The sequence below is a fragment of the Pelecanus crispus genome, chromosome 3 (assembly GCF_030463565.1).
Source record: "Pelecanus crispus isolate bPelCri1 chromosome 3, bPelCri1.pri, whole genome shotgun sequence".
NCBI lineage: Eukaryota > Metazoa > Chordata > Aves > Pelecaniformes > Pelecanidae > Pelecanus > Pelecanus crispus.
Window position 1 is genome coordinate 125,559,460 of NC_134645.1, and position 21,994 is coordinate 125,581,453.

The 21,994-nt window shown below is 39.9% G+C and overlaps 1 protein-coding gene across 2 annotated transcripts in view; it reads left to right on the forward strand.

The window, feature by feature from the left end:
* PTCHD4 (patched domain containing 4) overlaps nucleotides 1–12,526 on the forward strand; it is a 92,049-nt gene extending 79,523 nt beyond the window's left edge. For both annotated transcript variants that reach the window (XM_075708156.1, XM_075708157.1), the window contains exon 3: nucleotides 10,893–12,526. In XM_075708156.1, coding sequence (XP_075564271.1) covers nucleotides 10,893–12,526 — 1,634 coding nt within the window. The remainder of the gene's footprint in view (nucleotides 1–10,892) is intronic.
* The last annotated feature ends 9,468 nt before the right edge of the window (nucleotides 12,527–21,994 follow it).

The window sequence follows — 21,994 nt, forward strand, 5'->3', positions numbered from 1 at the left end:
CCCTCTGTCCCCAAAGTCTGAACCATCCCAAACATCTTCTTGGTAGGATGAGATCCTACTTCACTTCCTGTACTGAGGTTCTGGAGAAAGAGTGAACCACTAATGACTGTGAGACTGATTTAGACCCTCATCTGCCTCAGCAGACACCCTTAGTTACCCTGGTTGCTACTAAAACAACATAATAGCTTTACCACTAAAACAGCATAATAGCTAAGGGAAAACTAAACAAAGAAGATACGTTCAGCAATCCAACTGTGTGAACAATTCGGTTACAATCATTTTAGAGCTACAGACAGAGATATAAAATCAAAGCCATTCTTTTCCCACCTATATTTTAGATTAGTTGAAAAAAATATACTTTGTCTTCCTCTTATCCTTAACCAAGCTAGGAAGTTGTTTACTCAGCCTTGTGGTCAAGGTCCACTTCTTGCCTGGATTTGTTGTCCTGAGATTTACCTTTATGGAAGAGGATCTAGATTAAGTTTTCCTCATATATCCTAATGCTGCCTGGGGTATCACCAAGCTTCAAATCCTCTTTGCCTTCTGCACCAGTGACCACAAGGATTTACTGACTCTTCATAAAGAAGTAGTTTAATCATTCTTTCTATTGCTTCTTCCCTTCTGAAATGTAGACAGTCCTTAGCGACCATGATCAATTTGCTTAATCGCTGTACTTCTGTTTTCTAAATGTAAGTGGAGATTCTGATTTTAGTGATTAAGTAGAAGAACAAATGCATTCTACTTTGCACTGTGTTGATATGGAGAGTTCCTCCTCTGTAAAAAAGTGATTGTCTGAGCCTAAATTTTCTAAAATATGGTGTATTTTGAAATCAATAGGCCTGGATAAGTTCATAGTTTCATAAATTTTAAGGCCAGAACAGACTATTAGATCACAGCCTCACCTTCTGAATACCACAGGCTGTTAAGTTGCACCCAAATAAACTATATTGTCTTAAAATATTTAACTAGACAGAGAACAGGTCATGTCAATATACTACTAATGGCCATGTCCCCTGCTATCATGGGGCATTGATTAGGTAAAAAAAAACTAAACAGTTTTTCCAGGAGATGGATCGGCCTCTTTAGTGCTAAGGAAGAAGAAAAAAAAAAAATCTCCATGTGCCCTGTTTGTCTGTTCCTAGGGGAAAAAAGATGTGATTCCCCCGCCAAGGAGTTATAGGTTGTTTTTCTAGATAAAATAATGGAAAGGTCATTTCCTGTAGACTCACAGGAACGAATTTTATCATAAAAATATACTTACTGCCCCCCACTATGATTTCAAAGAAAGTTGCCTTGCATACTGTATATACATGGCAAGATTACAGGTGTGGCTGTTAATGAAAACTGAATATAATACTTGGGTTTCTTAGTCCAGAAATGTTGAGTAAAACTGTGCTATGGCACTTACTTCTCAGGCTTTTTTTTTTTTTCCTATGATTAAAAGCCCTGTGATTTTTTTCCCTGTGATTAAAAAGCCCGTTATGGTATCCATTGGAGTTTTGATCTGAAATATAACATAGACAACAAAGGTATCACCACATTGACTGCTATCACCTACAGCAACAAACTCTCTTTGTGTCTTGACCCAAAAAAGTATAGAGTCATGCTGGACTTCCTAGAAAGTTTACAAAAGCTGGCAGTACCCGGCCCCTCCTTCCAGCAATGCCTAGTAACTTCAGACTCAGGTCTCAGTGGATGAGTGATAAATGCAGATCAAATGCCTATCCCAAGAAGTTGATTGGTTTTCACAGAAGGAACAGGTAAATGTTGAACAGACTTGCTTTGGTTAAGACAACACAGGAGGTAGATTGGTTTTCATGCTTAAGTAATCCTAAGCATCTTAAGTCAAAGTTAGGTATGATGGTACAAAAGTAGAGATGTAAGAGATCTCGGGAATCTTCATAGAATCCACCTCACAGCACTAAGACAGGACGTGCCTAGCACCTCCATTAACATTTACTCATCTAACCTTTTTTAAAAAACTTGCAATGAAGAAGACTTTATGGCCTCCTTAGACAGTGTGTTCCAGTGTTTAATAAACCTTGGAGGAAGAAAGCTTTGCTTTTTCTGACATCTAACCTAAATGTTTTTCTGCAAATGAAGCCAATGATTCCTTGTCCTCTTCCCAGTAGAAATGAAAAAGAATTGATTGCTGTCCTCTTCATAATAACCTTTTTCATGCTGAATATTATTGAATCCTCATTGGCATTGTGGTGTATAGGGGAAAAAAGGCCAACTCATTTAGCTTTTCTTTGTGCTTTTCATATTTTACAAACAGGCTACTGTTTGCTGGTTTCATTACTCAAGGCATTCAGAACAATTTTTTCTTTTTTTCTTTTTTTCTTTTTTTTTAATGTCCCTGCCCACAGCAGGGGGACTGGAACTAGATGATCTTCAAAGGTCCCTTCCAACCCAAGCCATGATTCTATGAAAATATCATTCCTCATTTCAAAACAGTGCTCCAGTTTATGCCTCCATCATATTAGAGTAAGCAAAATTAGTGCCTCCAAATGTTTATGTTATTACTGTTAATTCAGCTTTTTACATGTTGTAACAGAATATTTCAAGTTCCCAATATCCTCTAAAGAACCTTGTCTCTCACTTCTCCTTCACCTGTTATTCCTTACTATGCATTTCTTCCATTTCCTCAAAATTCCTTGCATGTATAGTCATTAAATTACATCTTATTGATTTCTGACCACTTCTCCAAGTTTAAAGTCTTGTTCTACAGAGGGTTTAAACTCCTCCCCAGTTTAGCTTCACACACAAATTCCGTAAGTGTCCAGTTCATTAACAGAAAATATCACAAAGAACCAGGTGTCCAAGATGGACCTTTGATCTTGCTTATAATGTCCATGTAAAAATTGATAGATCATTGGAAACAACTCTGTATGTTCTCACTGTCAATCAGTTGAATACATATTCCCAATGTTTTCCTCTAGACAGTATTACCTTAATTTGCTTGTCAGAATACTAACTTACAATAGCATTAAAAAAACTTGCTAAGCCCAGTAGAAAGATATTAAAAGCTTTACTGAGGTAGACAGTCTGTCTCCCTCTTCTTCTTTCCATTAGAATCATAGAATTGTTTACATTGGAAAAGACCTTTAAGATCATCAAGTCCAACTATTAACCTTAACATTACCAACTCCACCACTAAACCATGTCTCTAAGCGCCACATCTACAGGTCTTTTAAATACCTCCAGGGATCGAGACTCAACCACTTCCCTGGACAGCCTGTTCCAGTGCTTGACAATCCTTTTTGTGAAGAAATATTTCCTAATATCCAATCTAAACCTCCCCTGGCGCAGCTTGAGCCCATTTCCTCTTGTCTTATTGCTTGTTACTTGGGAGAAGAGACCAACACCCACCTCACTACAACCTCCTTTCAGGTAGCTGTAGAGAGCGATAAGGTCTCCCCTCAGCCTCCTTTGGTCCAGGCTGAACAATCCCAGTTCCCTCAGCCGCTCCTCATAAGATTTGTGCTCCAGACCCTTCACCAGCTTCATTGCCCTTCTCTGGACACACTCCAGCACCTCAATGTCTTTCTTCTAGTGAGGGGCCCAAAACTGGACACAGTATTTGAGGTACGGCCTCACCAGTGTCAAGTACTGGGGGAAGATTACTTCCCTGCTCCTGCTGGCCACAGCATTCCTGATACAAGCCAGGATGCTGTTGGCCTTCTTGGCCACCTGGGCACACTGCTGGCTCATGTTCAGCTGGCTGTCTACCAACACCCCCAGGTCCTTTTCAGCCAGGCAGCTTTCCAGCCACTCCTCCCCAAGCCTGTAGCGTTGCATGGGGTTGTTGTGACCCAAGTACAGGACCCGGCACTTGGCCTTTTTGAACCTCATACAATTGTCCTTGGCCCACCAATCCAGCCTGTCCAGGTCCCTCTGCAGGGCCTTCCTACCCTCCAGCAGATCGACACTCCCACCCAGTTTGGTGTCATCTGCAAACTTATTGAGGGTGCACTCAATCCCCTTGTCTAGATCATTTATAAAGACAATAAACAGAACTGGACCCAATACTGAGCCCTGGGGAACGTCACTTGTGACAGGTGGGCTGGCTACCCTGAGAACAACTGGTCTTACTGTTAAAGACTGAGGCAAAGGTGGCATTAAGTTCCTCAGCCTTTTCCTCATCCTTTGTCACTATGATTCCCCCCTGCATCCAACAAAGGGTGGAGATCCTCTTTAGCTCTGTTTTTGTTGTTAATGCATTTATAGAAAAATTTTTTATAGTCTTTTACGGCAGTAGCCAGATTAAGTTCTAGTTGGGCTTTGTCCCTTCTAATTTTCACCCTGCATAACCTCACAACATCCTTGTAGTCTTTCTGAGTTGCTTGCCCCTTCCTCTAAAGGTCATAAACTCTCCTTTTTTTCCTGAGTTCCAGCCAAAGCTCTCTGTTCAGCTAGTCTGGTCATCTTTCCTGCCAGCTTGTCTTTCAGCACACAGGGATGGCCTGCTCCTGTGTCTTTAAGGTTTCCTTCTTGAAGAATGTCCAGCCTTCCTGGACTCCTTTGCCCTTCAGGCCTGCCTCCCAAGGGACCCTGTCAACTAGTCTCCTAAACAGGCCAAAGTCTGCACTCTGGAAGTCCAAGGTGGCAGTTCTGCTGACCCCCCCTCCTTACTTCTCCAAGAATTGAAAAGTCTACCATTTCATGATCACTATGACCAAGATGGCCTCCAACCATCACATCACCCACAAGTCCTTCTCTGTTTGCAAACAACAGGTCCAGCAGGGCGCCTTCCCTAGTTGGCTCACTCACCAGCTGTGTCAGGAAATTATCTTCCACACACCCCAGGAACCTCCTAGACTATTTCGTCTCCACTGTACTGTATTTCCAGCAGACATCTAATAAGTTGAGGTGCCCCAAAAGAACAAAGGCTAGCGATTGTGAGACTTCTCCCAGCTGCTTATAGAATATTTCATCTGCCTCTTCATCCTGGTTGGGTGTTCTATACCAGACTCCCACCATGATATCTGCCCTTGTTGGCCTTCCCCCTGATTCTTACCCATAAACACTCAACCCTATCATCACCATCATTAAGCTCTAGACAATCAAAATGCTCCCTAACATACAGGGTTACCCCACCACCTCTCCTTCCTTGCCTGTCCCTTCTGCAGAGGTTATAGTCATCCATTGCAACACTCCAGTTGTGCGAGTCATCCCACCATGTTTCCGTGATGGCAACTATGACATAACTTTCCTGCTGCACAATGGCTTCCAGCTCTCCTGTTTCCAGGAGAAAATGCTGTGTGCATCGGTGTAGATGCACTTCAGTTGGGCTATTGATCCTGCCACGTTTTTGGGAGAAGAAGCCTTAATTCCTACGTGACCATTCTCAGGCACTTCTGTGGTTGCTAACACATCAATAACCCTTGTGTCTTTGCTGATGCATGAATCTCCATCCCCTACCTCCACTGAGATGGCAGACTGAAAGACCTCACTAGCACACCATCCCTCAAACACTGGCCTGCTGCCCCCAGGCTTCTCTCTAGTGAGCCTGGTTTTATCATTTTATTAGGCTAGTTACTTTTCAAAGAAAGAAATTAGGTTGACTTGAGATTATTTGGTTTTGATAAATTTATATAATTTTTTTCTGATCACTTTCCTATCCTCTCGGTGATGGTTTGCAATTGCTTATTCTATTATCTTTTGAGATAGGAACTAAGCTGACGGACATTAAGTTCTGCAGGTCTTCTTTTTTTTCCTTTTTGAACATAACACTGTGTTTGTTTTCTCTGTTCTTCTTGGACCATCCCATCTACATTCATTCTCTAAGGTGGCTGCTAATAGTTCAGAGATTGCTTTGACTCAGCTTTTAATTGATTCATTTCTCCAGGTTCTTCCAGCTTCAATAAATTTAACTGAATCAAGTGGTCTTTAACTTGTTATTTAACTCTTCATGTTTTTATCCCTATCCTCTTCAAACTTACTTTAAATATCTGCTCATAATTAACCTTTTGTTTTGAAAATTGAGGCAGAAAAAACATCATATATTTCCAACTCTGCAGCCACCCTTATTTGCTCGCCTAACATCATAAGTAATGGAATAAAAACATCTCTTGTCTCCTTTCTTCTTAAATAGTCGTAGGCCATTGCTTGTCTGGCAAATAAAAAATTGCTGTACTTCGTTCATGTCATGTTAGTACTAGAGAAACTTGGCAGTTTTGACCTGGAGCCAAAGACCCTGTGAACCTTCCTAGAACTGCTCAGTGAACTTAACTCCACTGTCAAAGTTGTCAGTGACATTAGCAATGAAGCTGAAGGAACAGAATTTTACAGAGTGACTGTGGTGTCTGAATCATCAGAAATGTCAGGAAAATATTGGTTTCTGTCCAATTCAGAAAAAAAATGGATTTTTATCCTTGGCAGGAAAGGGGAATAGACCTGCATATCTGGGGGGAAAAACAGACTGACTGGAAAACTTGGTATAAGAGTAATGATGTAGGAAAACCAGTCAAGGAAATATTTCTTCTTGTGGCAGCAAGGGAATTACCGCACTGTATTCCCCATTTCCTGTATTTGTGTGATAGAGCTGAAGTTATCTGTAAAAGGGGGATAAGTGGAAATTTTACATTTGTGTAATAATAATCATAAGAAAATTAGTGCCTGTTTTCATCCTCAAAGATGTTATAAAAATCAATATTTTATTTCCTTAAGATACTACTTACTCTATTAGGAAAAAAAGTCTGGAGTTTAATTACAGTATTTTAATTTTCAGTATTTACACAAGTTAGTACATACACATTAGTGTATACTCTTGGGTAGTCTTTGCATAGATATATTTTTCACAATAAAACCCCTTTCTATCAGTCATTATGTACCTACTCTAAGATTAAATGCACTCATGTACTCCATCACTGTGAATGCGATACACTAAAATTTATAAATTAATAACAATAGAAACATGATAAAAATGCAGCTTTTCAGGTGGGCAGATAAGTCAGAATTTAAAATAAGCAGAGAAAAGTCAATATTACTGTACATTGTTGATAGAGCTGGTAGAGCATTACTTCACCTAAGGTTTCTTTGGAAAGTGCCAATCCATCAGGACAAGGAGTGATGGATTTAAACTAAAGAAGAATAGATTTAGACTAGATATAAGGAAGAAATTTTTTACAATGAGGGTGGTGAGGCACTGGAACAGGTTGCCCAGAGAGGCAGTGGAGGCCCCATCCCTAGAAACATTCAAGGCCAGGTTCGATGGGGCTCCGAGCAACCTGATCTGGTTAAAGCTGTCCCTGCTCACTGCAGTGGGGGTGGACTAGATGACCTCTAAAGGTGCCTTCCAACCCAAAGCATTCTATGATTCTAGGATCATAAATTGAACCATTTCTGCAAAAGGACTGCTTTTGCTAAATTTCCTATATAAAAACATTACAATGATCCACACTATCTGTTTTAACATTTTCTTTTTTTTTTTATTTGATTTTGCCAATCACTTTTAGCTGTGATTCCTAACAAGAGCCTCCCACAGTTATTCTCTCCATACATTTGCACATATAACAGCCTGCAAACAATGAGCCCATTTCAGTCACATCTGGAAGAGAGACAGAGATGTCAGACTACTGCAGTCCTAGAAGCTTTGTGAAAATTGATGTCTAGAAAGAGGAAAAATCCCAGATTAGTACCTCCTAGAGGAGGTAGGAGACAGAACTCAGCTATTTTATATTTTATTGGTAACCTCCAGATGGCAAATTACCATACGTGTCTTGGACAGCCAGCTAGGGAACACATGCCTTGCTCTGGACATGTGGTCAAGGACAGGTGTCAGAAGGGTGAGGGATGCTGGGACTATTCAGATGGGAGATCTCAGGAACAAATGACACATGCATAGAACAGGTTTTATTAAAGATGCTGCTCGTAGACCAACAGGTTTACATTTTGCTTACTTCAGCCATAAAATTGTACTGGCTGAGAGTCTGAAACAAACAAAAGCCAGTCCTTCCTTCATTCAGCAAGTAATGAAGTTATAAAGCTCCTGGTAGCAGGAGGCTGTGGTGGCCAAAAGTATGAGTATGAGTAGAAATGGATTAGGCAGATGAGTAAAGGTCCCTTAATGCCTCCAAACATGATGCTGCAAATACAGCCTCTTGTTTTGGCACGCCTTTTGGCTGAATGCAAAAATCTCAGAGGCTGAAATGGAAAAGAATTACTCTATACGTTTCCAACATCCTTTTCTTGAAAATCTGTCCCTGCACTTTGTCAGGTCAACTAGACAGAGGTGAGCAATCCTTGGTTCAACCCGATGTGGCTACTGTCATGTTAAAGGGAGAAGAGAGAAGTTAGAGACGAAAGATGTTCTCAAAGTCTCAGCTAAACCCTAAATTAGTGTTTCAATGTGAGGTCTGTAGACCAAGGATTCCCTTAGTCTTAGATCAGAGCAGGGTACCTGGGAGAGTGGGGGGAAGAGACAAAACTGAGGTGGAAAACAGCACCTCTGCTCAGTAAGATCACTCTGCCCTCAGTAGAAGAGTCTTGATGGGATGGGGAGATGGGAGGAATGACACCAGCAGCAGGAGCAGAAATCCTGTGCTACTAGTCATCCCCTCAGCCTTCCTTATAAGAGAAGAAAACAAAAAGAGAGAGAAAGAAAGAAGAGGGGTGCCTAAAGCTGGAAGAGAAGGGGCAAGAATGAGGTCAGGAGCTGGCTTGGAAAGACAGGTGTTATGGGCATATTGATATGAATAAGTTTTAAGTGGTAAAGTCATACGTTAAAGGGACCTTTGTCAGAAATGTCTGGAAAAGAACCATCCAAAATCAACTGGTAGATGGAGAGAGGGTGAGGACAGACATCTGAGGGAGATCATTGTGCTCTGCTGTCTCCAAAAGAGAATGAAACACAGCACCTATACCATTAAATTAAGCTATGCCAGGTCATGGGCACTGGAAGTGGCAACCAGCCAGTCTGGTCCACACCCTGCAGGGTACTTACATGGTTACTTTAAGCATAATATAAAATTGCATCCAAGTCACTGGATTCTGCAGCTTTACTCAGCCCTAGGAACCAATCCTTTCTGCTTGATGGTCCAAAAGTGACAGCGTGCAAGACAGCCATGCCTTGAGAATTTGAACAGACTTACTCTAAACTTACCAGGGAATTCAAGGTCCCTCCTGAACCAAGATGCTGATTCATAAAAGAACAGCTTTTCCACACAGGCTTTTTGCTAACTGCAAGAATTCTATAATACTGTATGTTTATCTTTCACTGGGGACACTGATTTACAGTAAAACAGGTAACATTCACAGACTTGACAGTTTATGCTGTAATTTTCCCTGTCTAGAATGGCTGCCAGGAGTCTGCTTTGAGCAATATAAGCAGCTGTATGAATCCAAACAATTTAAATCAAAAGACAAACTCGACAGACTTTTTGTTCACTATTACACACTTCATTATTTGCAAATCTCCTGTTGTCATATTTCTGGTTTTGTTACAAGAAAATTACCTTTGTGCATGCTTTGTTGCGTGCAATTCTTCTACTGCAGAGAGCGAAGGCACACCAACAGAGGCAGGAGCATCTGCGGTCTGCTTCTACTTCTTTCTCTGCTCAGTAGTGTGTTTCCTTACATTGTCCAGCATTTTGTCAGGGTTTGAGCCAAAGTGCAAAGAACTTTCCACTTTCTCATCCAAACCCAAATATGTGTTTTTAATTTTTGACCAAAAAAAATTTATTTGAAAGACAAACCCTTTTGGGGGTGTTTTTTAATGTTATTTTTTATATTTTCCCCCAAATTGAAATTCTCTAATGGGAAATAAAAGAATGTGTGTGTGTGTAACATATAAATTATATGAATATATATATACATAATGAATAACCTTTACTAGTTAAACCCTTTCCAGTAAGATTAGCTTTAACTTTACCATTCTGTCCCAAGGTTTAATAGCTGTAGACTTCCTGGACTGTGACTCTGATGAGTAAAATGAAAGTAAGTCTCTATTGAGCTTTAATTTATTAAAAAATCATACCCCTAAAATACTTCTCAGGGTGGATTACAAAGTAAGAACCTGTCATGGAGCACTGATCACATCTGGCTCTTTTCTGAGTGTCCTCTTGTGTGAGCTAAGGGAATTCCTTCTCCCCAGGAGGATCTCTGGATAGCCAAGAGAGAAAAAGAGAGACAGAGGGAGACATAATAATGAAAAACACTTGTAACTTTTCTAGAAAATTGATGTGGACCAGCGATTTAGCCAGTACTGTACTCTTCATCATTACCAGCAGTCAACATTTGTAGAGTGTGGAAACTTGTGTACTATCACTGAGAAGTTCCAATTTCACTCAGTAGGTAGAGAACCATCATCCAAATTATTCTGGTTATTTGTACTTAATGGCAGTGTATTTTTTTCTTTTGTCCAGCACGAAGAACCAAGGTGTCCCTTTCTTGGCCACACCTCCTCATTTCTCAGATTATGCCTTTAATGTATACTCTCTGGGAAAATGTTACTTGCATTTGTAAGTGTTTCCAACTGAATCCCTTAAGCATTGAAAGATGTAGTAGGATGCCACAAGGAATTTCAGGAATGAACCCCAGACCTGAACTAAACTTAATGTTCCTCTTTGTCCTGTATAGGCAGCCCATTTGGGAACAAATTCAATGTTCATTAAAATCAATGAGTGTCTTACAAAGGGTATTTCATCATTTTTGTTTCTGAGCATGGGGAGTCTCAGAATATCAGGCTGTTAATTTAAGCACCTGCATATGAATTCTGGTATCTAGCTTTAGGCAGACACTTCACAATTTTCCATTTGTTTAACTAGTGACAAAATCATAACAAAGCTTAGCTGACAAAATTTTTTGCCTTCTGGAGGATGAAAAACCTGGAGGATGATGGGATCCCCTTTATATATGGACATGTATATACTTTTTTTTTCTCATTTCAGGTCATGGAACCAAAGGAGTGTTTGAACTTCTTTCAGGATGGCGTCGAACAAGAGAGAATCTGCCATTCAAGGACAGAGTAGCAGATGCCTACTCAGATGTCATGGTCTCCTATACAATGACAAGCTCCTTGTATTTCATAGCCTTCGGCATGGGTGCAAGCCCTTTCACTAACATTGAAGCTGTAAAAGTCTTTTGCCAGAACATGTGTGTGTCCATCTTGTTGAACTACTTCTATATCTTCTCCTTCTTTGGTTCCTGCCTGGTCTTTGCTGGCCAGTTGGAGCAGAACCGTTATCACAGCATCTTCTGCTGTAAAATTCCTTCAGCAGAATACCTGGACCGGAAACCTGTGTGGTTCCAGACCGTGATGAACGATGGCCATCAGCACACTTCTCATCATGAGACCAACCCATACCAGCATCACTTTATCCAGCATTTCCTCCGAGAGCATTACAATGAGTGGATTACCAATATCTATGTCAAGCCATTTGTGGTGATACTGTATCTCATCTATGCCTCTTTCTCCTTTATGGGGTGCTTACAGATTAATGATGGAGCCAACATTATCAACCTTCTTGCCAGTGAGTCTCCAAGCGTCTCCTATGCCCTCATACAGCAAAAGTATTTCAGCAACTACAGCCCAGTGATAGGTTTCTACATTTACGAACCTCTGGAGTACTGGAATGGCACTGTGCAAGAAGACCTAAAAACACTAAGCCAGGGGTTCAATACAGTGTCCTGGATTGAACAGTATTACCAGTACCTTCGAGTGGGTAACATCAGTGCAACTAACAAAAGTGACTTTATCAGCATCCTCCAGAGCTCATTTTTAAAAAAGCCAGAATTTCAGCACTTCAAAAATGACATAATTTTCTCCAAAGCTGGAGATGAGAACAATATAATTGCTTCTCGTTTGTACCTGGTGGCCAGGACTAGTGAAAACACACAGAGGGAGGTGGTAGAATTGTTGGAGAAGCTAAGGCCACTCTCTCTTATACAGAGCATCAAGTTCATTGTGTTCAATCCTACCTTTGTTTTCATGGACCACTATGGTTTATCAGTAACTATGCCTGTCCTGATTTCTGGTTTTGGCATCCTGTTGGTGTTAATACTGACCTTTTTCCTGGTTATCCATCCTCTGGGAAATTTCTGGTTAATTCTCAGTGTCACCTCGATAGAGCTGGGTGTCCTTGGCTTGATGACCTTATGGAATGTAGACATGGATTGCATTTCTATACTGTGCCTTATCTACACTTTGAATTTTGCCATAGATCACTGTGCACCCCTGCTTTATACATTTGTACTAGCTACTGAGCACACCCGAACTCAGTGTATAAAGAACTCCCTCCAAGAGCATGGGACAGCCATTTTGCAGAACGTTTCTTCTTTTCTTATTGGGTTGGTTCCCCTTCTCTTTGTGCCTTCAAACTTGACCTTCACACTGTTCAAATGCTTGCTGCTTGCTGGCAGTTGCACACTTCTGCACTGTTTTGTTATTTTGCCCGTCTTTCTAACCTTTTTCCCACCTTCCAAAAAGCACCACAAGAAAAAGAAACGGGCCAAAAGGAAGGAACGAGAAGAGATCGAATGCATAGAGATTCAGGAGAATCCTGATCATGTTACAGCAGTCTGAAAGGCTTAGAAAACATAATAGTATATTCTCTTTTTAAAAAAGCGTTGCACAGAGATGCAGGGAAAATAGAGCAAAGATCTCAGCTGCTTGTGCTGGCCAGGTCTGACAAAGCAAAGGAAGATCAAGAAGGGGTATTCATGACACATCAAGGTGCAAACTTTTTTTAACAAAAATAATGAAAGTAAAAATAATCTCAAATGTTTCCTTTGAATCCTCATTCTCCACCAGGGAAGAGTCTGTTGGCCATTAAGTGTTCCTGAATCTCAAACTGTAGCTCTAATGGGAATTGCTTGATCTGTCATATGTAGGACTGAAGCAAAGGTGAAAAAAAGAGTTACCATTAAGTAAACAGCAGGGAAAAAGGCAGATTTGTTGATGAAAATGTCCATGGAAAAGAAAGAAACAATAACATTTGAAATGAGAAAAGGGAAGAAGACCAAGAGAGATTAAAAAGATGCCATGGTATTTTTTTCTTATTTTCTTGAGTAACTTGGTTAAGATGAAACCTATGCACTTGGGAAGTAGATGTTCAAAACAATCTAAGCCAAAGTACTTCCCAATTCTAGTATACCATGTATATCTGTAACACCACAATTAGAGTGTTATTGTGACTATGGATGGCAAAGCTATACTGCTAAGGGATAGAGGTACTGTTCATATAGGATAAGAAATAATCGTAGCCTTTTGAAAATTGAACATTTAGTTTCTTTAAATGTGACACATGACCTTTATCCCAAGTTGTCACAGCTGGTAATTAATACCATGCACACATTTTGGTATTTCTGAATTGTGAAATTCCCCTTGAACTAACAGATCTCATGAAACTAACACAGGCCATTACCACTGCAGCAGTATTTGCAGTTCCTGCAGTGTAACACTTTTGAATTTTAATTTCTCAGTGTTGACATTAAATACTGAATATTAATCAAGCAGGCACTTTAAACGTAATGATAGATTGCATATTACAGGCATAATGTGATCATATAACAGCTGAGTCAGCTCTGGAGCACCCGCACAGAATTATCATTATATATTTGGTCCAATGGACGAAGGGATATGTTTGCTGGTCCCTGCAATATGCTGCAGGAAGTGGGATTTTCCCCTTCTTTAAGCAAAATGTCAGTCAAATACTTGCCACACACACACACAAAAAGACCTTGTTAAGGTTTGCATGGGGTTGAATCAACCCCTAGTTGTAAAAAGACAGAGCGGTCCCCTGTGGGAAGGGGAGGGGAGGGCAAAATGTCTTTATTATTATTACTACTCTTAAACATTTGAGTGTTGATCGTCTGCAACATAAAGCTTTGTTACGGCAGTTGAAATTTCACAGGAGAGTGCAGTAAATCTGCAGTTACTATGTGACACTAGAAATTGTACTGTAAAGAACTATGAATGACTTTCTCCGCTTTGTAAGCTATACAGCTTAGTAGTCCAAGAAAAGGGATGAAAACAGATCTAACCATTTCAGTTTGCTTTTGGCCCAGTTCTGTGCTGGAGCTTGCCATGCCCATCTCCCCTTTCAGTATTTTAAAAGGGCTTGCTTTCTATTCTCTGGAGTACGGTATAGAATCACCTACATGAGCAATGTCTTCCTGAATATAATAGTATCCATGAGGACACTATGTAAAGATATCACTATATGGAGTGTTAATGTCTACTCTAGTATTACTTGTGGGTACCTTTAAAAGATTTCTGGAAGCTGTTTGCCTTCCAAAATGTGTATACATGTCTATTTGTGGCTGGTTAATCTGGTCTCAAACCTGCAAGAGTTTGCTGATGAAAGTGTGTACACATTTCACTAAAAAGCTCTCTGTAAGAAGTTTCTTCTTTGTTCTGTGACATCTCTCATCTCTTCCTTCTGTTTCATGGTTAGGGAGAGCCAGAGAAAATTCACCTGCAGCACAAAAAGCCATTTGGACCCCATTCTAATGTTCATTATCTGCTTCTGTTTCCAAGGAATGCAGTTTCGCCTCTTCTCTATACTTCCTGTACTTTGCCATTACCATTTGCCAAAAATGACCTCTGTGTTTTAGGAGTGGTCAAAGCTCTTGATTGTTCAAGGGACATGTTGCATGCAACAGGTTTTAGAGAAAGATAAACTTTATAGATAGGTAAAGCTTCCAAAGTTTGAATCCAGATCTAAACTTCAGGTGTAGCTAGATCAGGGTTACTGGTTTGATTCAAGATATTCAAGGGCCAGCTGCAAAACTATAAAATATAAAATAGTTTACTAAGATTTAGGCAAAGGAGATGTTTTAATCTTGGGTTATGGCTTAGATGCATCTCTAGTTGGGAAGTATTTACTGACCTTGAGTTGCATCTTGAAGACATTGTGCAATATCCATCCTTTTTAGAACAGTCGGTTATAAATGTCAAGCTTTCCATACCTTCTTACATTTCCTCCCCTGTCCATACAAAACCTGGACTGTTGCAACACAACTGTGACCCTTGGGTATCACCTCTGGAAGTGTCACAGGGGAAGTTGCTGGTCTTCTTTTGTTCTGCCCAGATGTATCCCAGGGATCTCTGTCATGCATTGTATTGAAGAAAGTAGTGTTTTCCAAAGCCATCAAAGTCAGGATTCATCTCATCTAACTTTGGACATTGACAATGTGGATATCTATATCTGAGCTCCCTTTATGGCCATAGGAGAGGGACAGACATTTCTGACCCATTTTACAGCTGTGCATTAGCAGTAAATGAATAAAACCTTTAAAAATGCATATTTCTCTCCATAAGTGATAAAGGAAGTTCTGCATGATTAGTTGAGACACAGACACTGGCAATGCAGACTCATCCAGATTTGGTGAGATTACCCCCAGTTAAAATGACTAAATACCAAATAAAAGAGAAAAGAAGAAAACCTTAAAAACTTGCTTCTCAAGCATCTATTTTAGGGATAAATCCCAGGAGTATCTCAGCTCAAGTTTTATGTTTGACTTATGAGGCTTTTATGCAGAACAGATCATTTAAAAATTGCCACAGGCAGAGAATGGTGAGCTAAGAAATCAGAAGATGTCAATATTGAAGGTGGGCTCACACAAATGAGCTAGAGTTTGATGAGATGTCAAACCAGTTTCAATATCATGCATGCGCAGTAGCACTTGTATATACCAGGCACAAGATATATAGATTATACTCTGGGACTGGAAGTTTTTTATTTCTCTGTCAATGCGGGAGTGGAGCAGAAAACAAACCAGATCTTCCATGAATGTCATTTTATTACTTTATTTATCAAACATTTTCCAGATCCACCAAGATAAGCCATCGCAGCTGCTACTCTTGCAGATACACCAGTCTCTGTGGAACAAGGAAAACTTTCATTTCAAGCTAAAAAAAAGATTATTTTCTTCTATAATTCAATTCACAAGGGAATCATTTGGGGATGGGGAGTCCCTATTTTTTAATTCCTTCTCCCTTTTTTGCTTGTTTTGCTTTCAGTTCTTTTCAATAAATTCTACCCTTTTCTGCAGCACCTGTTCAGCTCAGCTGGAGCTACATAAGTACCTGTGAAGAAAGGACATAGCCCATGCAAAGCAATTTGACACTCTGATACATGCTGCATATTGGATCTTTATTATACACTTTTTTCCCAGTTACCATAAGTCCCCTGGGATATTGTGCATATTCCTTTAATGTCTGGTTTCATATATGGTCTACATAAGCTGCCAAGAACCCTGTATGCATTTCCTACTTGGTTTGGTTTCATTCCCTCAAAGTATATTGGTTTGAATTCAGTGTTGAGATAACTCTGTTGAAGTCAATGGATTTATTGCCATGATATATCTGGCTTTGCATGCTTTCTATCTGGTAAGTGAAATCATGACAAATGAACCTCTTGCATTGTTGATATGCTTGTTGAACAATATATCTGTCTATACTCTATAGCCATTGTTGCATGCTGCATTCAGGAGGCTGCAGTGAAGATATATTTTCTTTCTGTAATTTTTTCTTTACACTTCCCCATGTGAGCTATTTTAACCTTAATTAATCTATTCCTATTAGAGTTAAGTCTTCACCACTGTAGTCCAGTACTCGATGTTTCACAAATTTATTGCCTAACAAAGCAACATACTTTTTATGGCCAAATAGGTATGCATGCATGGCACCTTGCATGTATAATTTAAAGAGATTATCTTCAGGGTTATCATTCTCAACATTTTACTTCAAACAATTCCTATTTAGGATGTAACCTGCCACACACTAATATCTATTTGAGTTCACTTGAACAACTCTAATTTTTAAATTTTCTCCAGTGGGAAGGAAAAGAACCAGGGGGGAAGGAAGAAATATGAAGTAAAGTGATTGTATAATCAGTGTTCTTTTTTCCCAAAAGGCTCTCACTGCTCTACTCTTAATTAAGTCACACTGAGTAGTGACTCTAGCATAATTAAGATTTATTTCAATTGAGTTATTCCATATTTCACTAAGACAAGAGCTTGGCTTATTGTCTTTATGCAAGTACCATGCTAAGTCTCTTTGATTAATTTTTCTGTAATTATAAACTTTAATAAGTTCTTTTTCATTGCAACACTAGGCTTTTGAGCACCTCAAGCTCCCATTTGATGTCCTAGGAAACACTGAAAGGAAGCAAAGTTAGGCAGTTAGTGAGCAAGAGACATGTTGTAGTGTTGGGGAAAAAGGACACTTCACAAAGACATAGCATATCCTCCGCAAGGTTTTAAATTAAAAAAAAAAATGTTAAGGCTATCTCAGAAGATTAAGGTGAAGTGGAAGCCAGGTGAAACATGTTGTTTGGAGGGTAGCGTAATCAAATTATAGACAGTCAAAACTTTGATTCTTCTTCCATACCATCTTACACAAGCAAGAAGGCATCTGAACAGGGAAGGAAACAATATGCAAAGAAGCTCATCCATCACCTAAAATGCTTCTTTTCACCGTAGTCTTGCATAAAGCAATGTCACAGACCAAGTGAGTGCAGATTCTCCCACCCCAGCATGGGCATCTCCATGAGTTGTTTTCTGTGTACAGCAAGGAAGGGATCCCATCTTGGGTTCCACAGAGCCCTGGGGAGGAGATTCAGAGCTGCTTCCTTACCTGATGAAGCTGTGAATGAGAGCTGAAAGGTGCATATCACGGTGCAAGCACAGGTGTTGCATGCCCCCATTGTTTGCTCTCTGCCTTCTTATGAGGAGCAACACCACAATCTCCTGGAGATATGCAGAGGTGCCTGCCTGGTGCTGAGCGCTGGCATTTATAACTTCACCAGGAGTAACCTGGAATTTGTGATCACAGCAGCTCACAGGCATACAGCTCTGACCAAGAAGATTTTAGTGGCTTTTTTAGAGATATTCTTTGAGAGATCTCAATTTCTCACTGCAGAGACCCCCACATCACCTCACCTGCCCAACACTAGAGAGGTGCAACTGCTTCTTCCAACACATCAGTCAGGTAGAAGAAAGTTTTCTGGAAGCTTTTCCTTTTAATCCTCAAGGCTTTCTTTTTCCCAACTGTTTCTACCTCCTTCATGGCTTAAAAGCAAAGGAACCAATGTGAAACTTGGATGTTCATCCTATCCATAGTGGTGCAAAATGTCATTGCTTAACCACAAGGTTGAGGTGGGTTGTGGGATCTGGCCTTCTTGCCCAGACAGGCAATCAAAATCCTGCTGAAAACACATAAATGTGAAGCAGTTCTGAACTTTATCTTTCCTTGCTTTCTTTGTTTCCTCTCTGACATACTGGTGTGCCCACAACACTGTTCTCATTTTCTTCCTGCTTCCTCATTAAAGAAAATAAAGTTTCTCTTTCCCACTCCCTGAGGCTATCTTTCCTTTGCAGCTCAACTTATTTTGTACTTTAATCTTCTTGTGTGCTCTCAGCCTCTTCAAAATTTTCCTATTTATTTTTGAGAATTCTGAGAGTATAACCCTGTTGAAATAAATGGAAGATGCTTGGATGCATCGAAGTGTAGACTCTGGTATAGAACTAGCTAATTTATAACAGCATCCAAATAGCTAAAAACCTTCTTCAGAGAGAAAAGTGTCTGTAAGAAAACTCAGAAAATAATTAAGCCTAAATTTCCATTTTTCTTCACTTTTTATCTCATAAACTTCTAGTCTTTCTTATTATTTTTACTGTAGGCATTTCTTTTTTTCAGCACATTTTTATCATAGAAATGCCTAGTTTTTCACTGCTTTTCTGTCTCAGAAACAACAATAAAAGGGTATTTCTTCATGTCCTCAAAAAGATGATACTGCCCCTGCTTGGAAGATTTTGTGCCAAGTTTCTGTTCAGAGCACATTTTCCAGGGTGAATTATACAAGCCTCTGGAAACAAATATTCTACTGGAAATGCTGATACAGCCTTAACTAGAGAAAAATTAATGGTACCTCAACAGTGTCCTACTTAACTTCAACCCCTCTGCATCAGCCTGCTGCGTACTCCAGGCAGTATTTCTAACACAGATTGATAATGGGCTCCCCATTAGTTGCAACAATATTTCACCAGTATCAGCTGTACAGGTCTCCTGAGCACACATCAGAGTCTACCCTGCCTATGTACTAAAATCATGAAGAGATTAGCAGAGCTGCTGCTGGAGAAGGGATTTATCCCAGGATAAGACAGTATGACAGCCCTCTACTGTAAGACTGCCTCTCAGTTTCCCAGCTTTATGTTGGATGTTGTACTGAGTTCCTCTGTAAAGGACAAAGAGCATCGCTTTTGTTTCAATAAGGTACTTGAGAATAGGACATGAATTATTTTAGATTCAGTCAGAGATATAGATTTATTACATGGGAATTTGAATAGGTACGTCAATTGAATAGAGAGTAAAAGTATCCACAAATAGAGAAATCTTGGTCCAAAACATTTTTTTTCTATTTCTTTTGCAATTCTGACATGATACTTCTTTGATCTTATTTCCTTTCATCAATAAGGACTGAACTTTTTTCACCTTATCACACCAAAGATAATTCCTGACCTACAAAAACATCCTGTCTGCCAGAAGCAGACTTTCTCTTGGAGGAAACCCCATTGGTTTCAACTCCATGTCAAGGGAGATTTTGCAGCATTTGACATAGCAGAAGTGTAAGTACATGCCTATTCAGACATAGGCCCTCATTCCCAACGTGTACACCCAAATACTAAATATGTAGGATTTGTGGGATGTGTGATTTTTGCCTCTACAGCAAAAGAAGAGGTAGTTGCAAAATTCAGTTCTGTGGCCAGATCAACTTTCCACCATGAAGTGGAAAAGCAAAGAGTGACCAAGCTGCCAGCCTATCTGCAATTATTGTACCTGTGTGAGAACTTCAGAGAGGGATTGTCTAGCTGTGAAAGCCTAAATAGTGACAGTATTTAGCCCTGAACAAGATCTTGTTCTCTTCTCACTACCTCAGAGTGCCATGTGTATAAAAACCAAACTGCTACTGAACAGCACCATGAAACCTGCTGTAAGTCCTGGGCATGATAAAGCCAGTTGAAGCACAGAACTTACGGTGCAGCCTCTTAAGACTGAGGCAGTTACCTTCAGAGGAGACTCCAGGTTATGGCATGACACAGGTGCTGGAATTAATCTTCAAAACTATTAAATATCAAGGGAAGTCCCTGGCACAGCTTTGGTCCAGAAAACCAGCTCTCTCCCCAGCAATTCCTAGGTGCAGTCTGGGTGCTGGCATGGCCCAAGGACCATTCCCACCAGACAGCTTGTTTACAGTTACCCATTTTTTAGACTACAGGAGAGTTTAATAGTATGGACATTGACAGACCATGCCAGCCTCCTTCAGCGCTGCAGAGCCACCCCTGACATTGCTTGGTTCACTAGAAAAGTTCTAACCTTAGTCACCAACGCAGCCTATATTCATACTTTCATTTTACTTCTGAAGATCTTAATCTGGCAAAACACTCAAGTAAATGATTTAGTTTAATCAAACTCTGAGGTCTCATGGACTGGGACATCTTTAAATTTAAGCATGTGTTTAAGTACTGAGCTAAATAAAGATGCACTTATCTCTGCTTCAAGTTAAATATGAGGTTTGCAGAAAAAGAGACCTTAAAAGGAAAGGCCTTTTTCCCATAACATATTAAATCCTACAGTTATAGTAGCAATTTCACAATATGTAGAAAGACCGTGCCAAGCACATATATTCTTCAGGGTTTCAATTTCCCTGATGTGAGACATCTCAGGGACATTTTAGTGATTTGTTACAGTTGTACAGCGCTCAGGCAAGAACAAAGCCTTGCTAAGCACCTTTTCTGGAAAAATAACAAGAAGATATTTGACTCAGAATGAGAATACAGTATTTTATGATGTTAAAGCTCATTTTTAAAAAAAAAAAAATGAAACTTTTCATTTAATGTAATTCATTATTTCTTTCAAGTGATACCCTGGAGAAGTGCTGGATATGCCTCTATTATGGATGAGAGGAATTGCTTGATGAAGTTAAATTCAGCTTTGCCAATAAAAAAACCCCAAAAGCTGGCTTTGTGCCTAGTGTAAAACTTGCTATGGCATCATCTGTTGCTTTTTAATTAAATTAAATGTGAATGGTGACATGAATGGGGCAGAAGTGGAGAATCACGCTGTACATATCCTTGGGCTGCATCTGGTGAGGAACACTTATGTACACCAGGAAAAGAAATTAAGTCCTCACTCCTGCAAAAAATTATGCAGCTGCCACACCATAAGCATTGTGAATAATCCCATTGACTTCAGTGGAGCCATCAGGGTGTATATAAAGGTATGCCCATAAGTCTTTGCCAGTTTGAGGACTGGGATAAGCAGATATTCTAATCTGAAAAGGAGACAGAGAGTCGTAAATCAGACATTTCCTCAACATCGTTAAACAGGTTCAGTGTAACTGATCTCTGTTTCTTACAAGAAGAATGCTTTGTAAATAACTTTGCCCTAAAATACGAGCTCGATAGAAACACAGGCAATATAAGAATTTAAGAGTCTATGGCAAACAGTGTCTTTACATGAAATAAGTCTTCCAATGTGATGTCTGTAGCCCATACTTTATGGAAGCACATGACCAGATGGAAAGGGACGTGTAAAAATTGGATGTTAAAGACCTCACCTCCTAGGCTATAGTCAAAGGAGAGAAATAGGTACTGCAATTCACGTAGCTCAGACCACTACTTTAGGATGAGGCCCTTGCATGCATTTGACAGCAGCTACCAGAGCTGGTGAATAGCCTAGGATAACTAGTTCATATACCTGAGAGCACGTCTAAAGTGGGGTCAGACTAATCCCTCTGAGGCATCTCTGTTCTTTGTAACTGCAATGAAAATGTTGATAAACAATTTTCAGGTGATGGGCGATGGATGCAGGATGGCAGCTGGGTGACTGGCGTATTACGAACAACACAGCTGTGAGCAGCCAAGAGTCACTACAGGGAGTCCTACAAAAAGGACTGAATTAAGCAAGCACTGTAGGGAAGATGAAGGTCATTTTTTCCAACTGTTATTTATGTCCATTTGCACCCTAATTTAATGTAATGCTTTT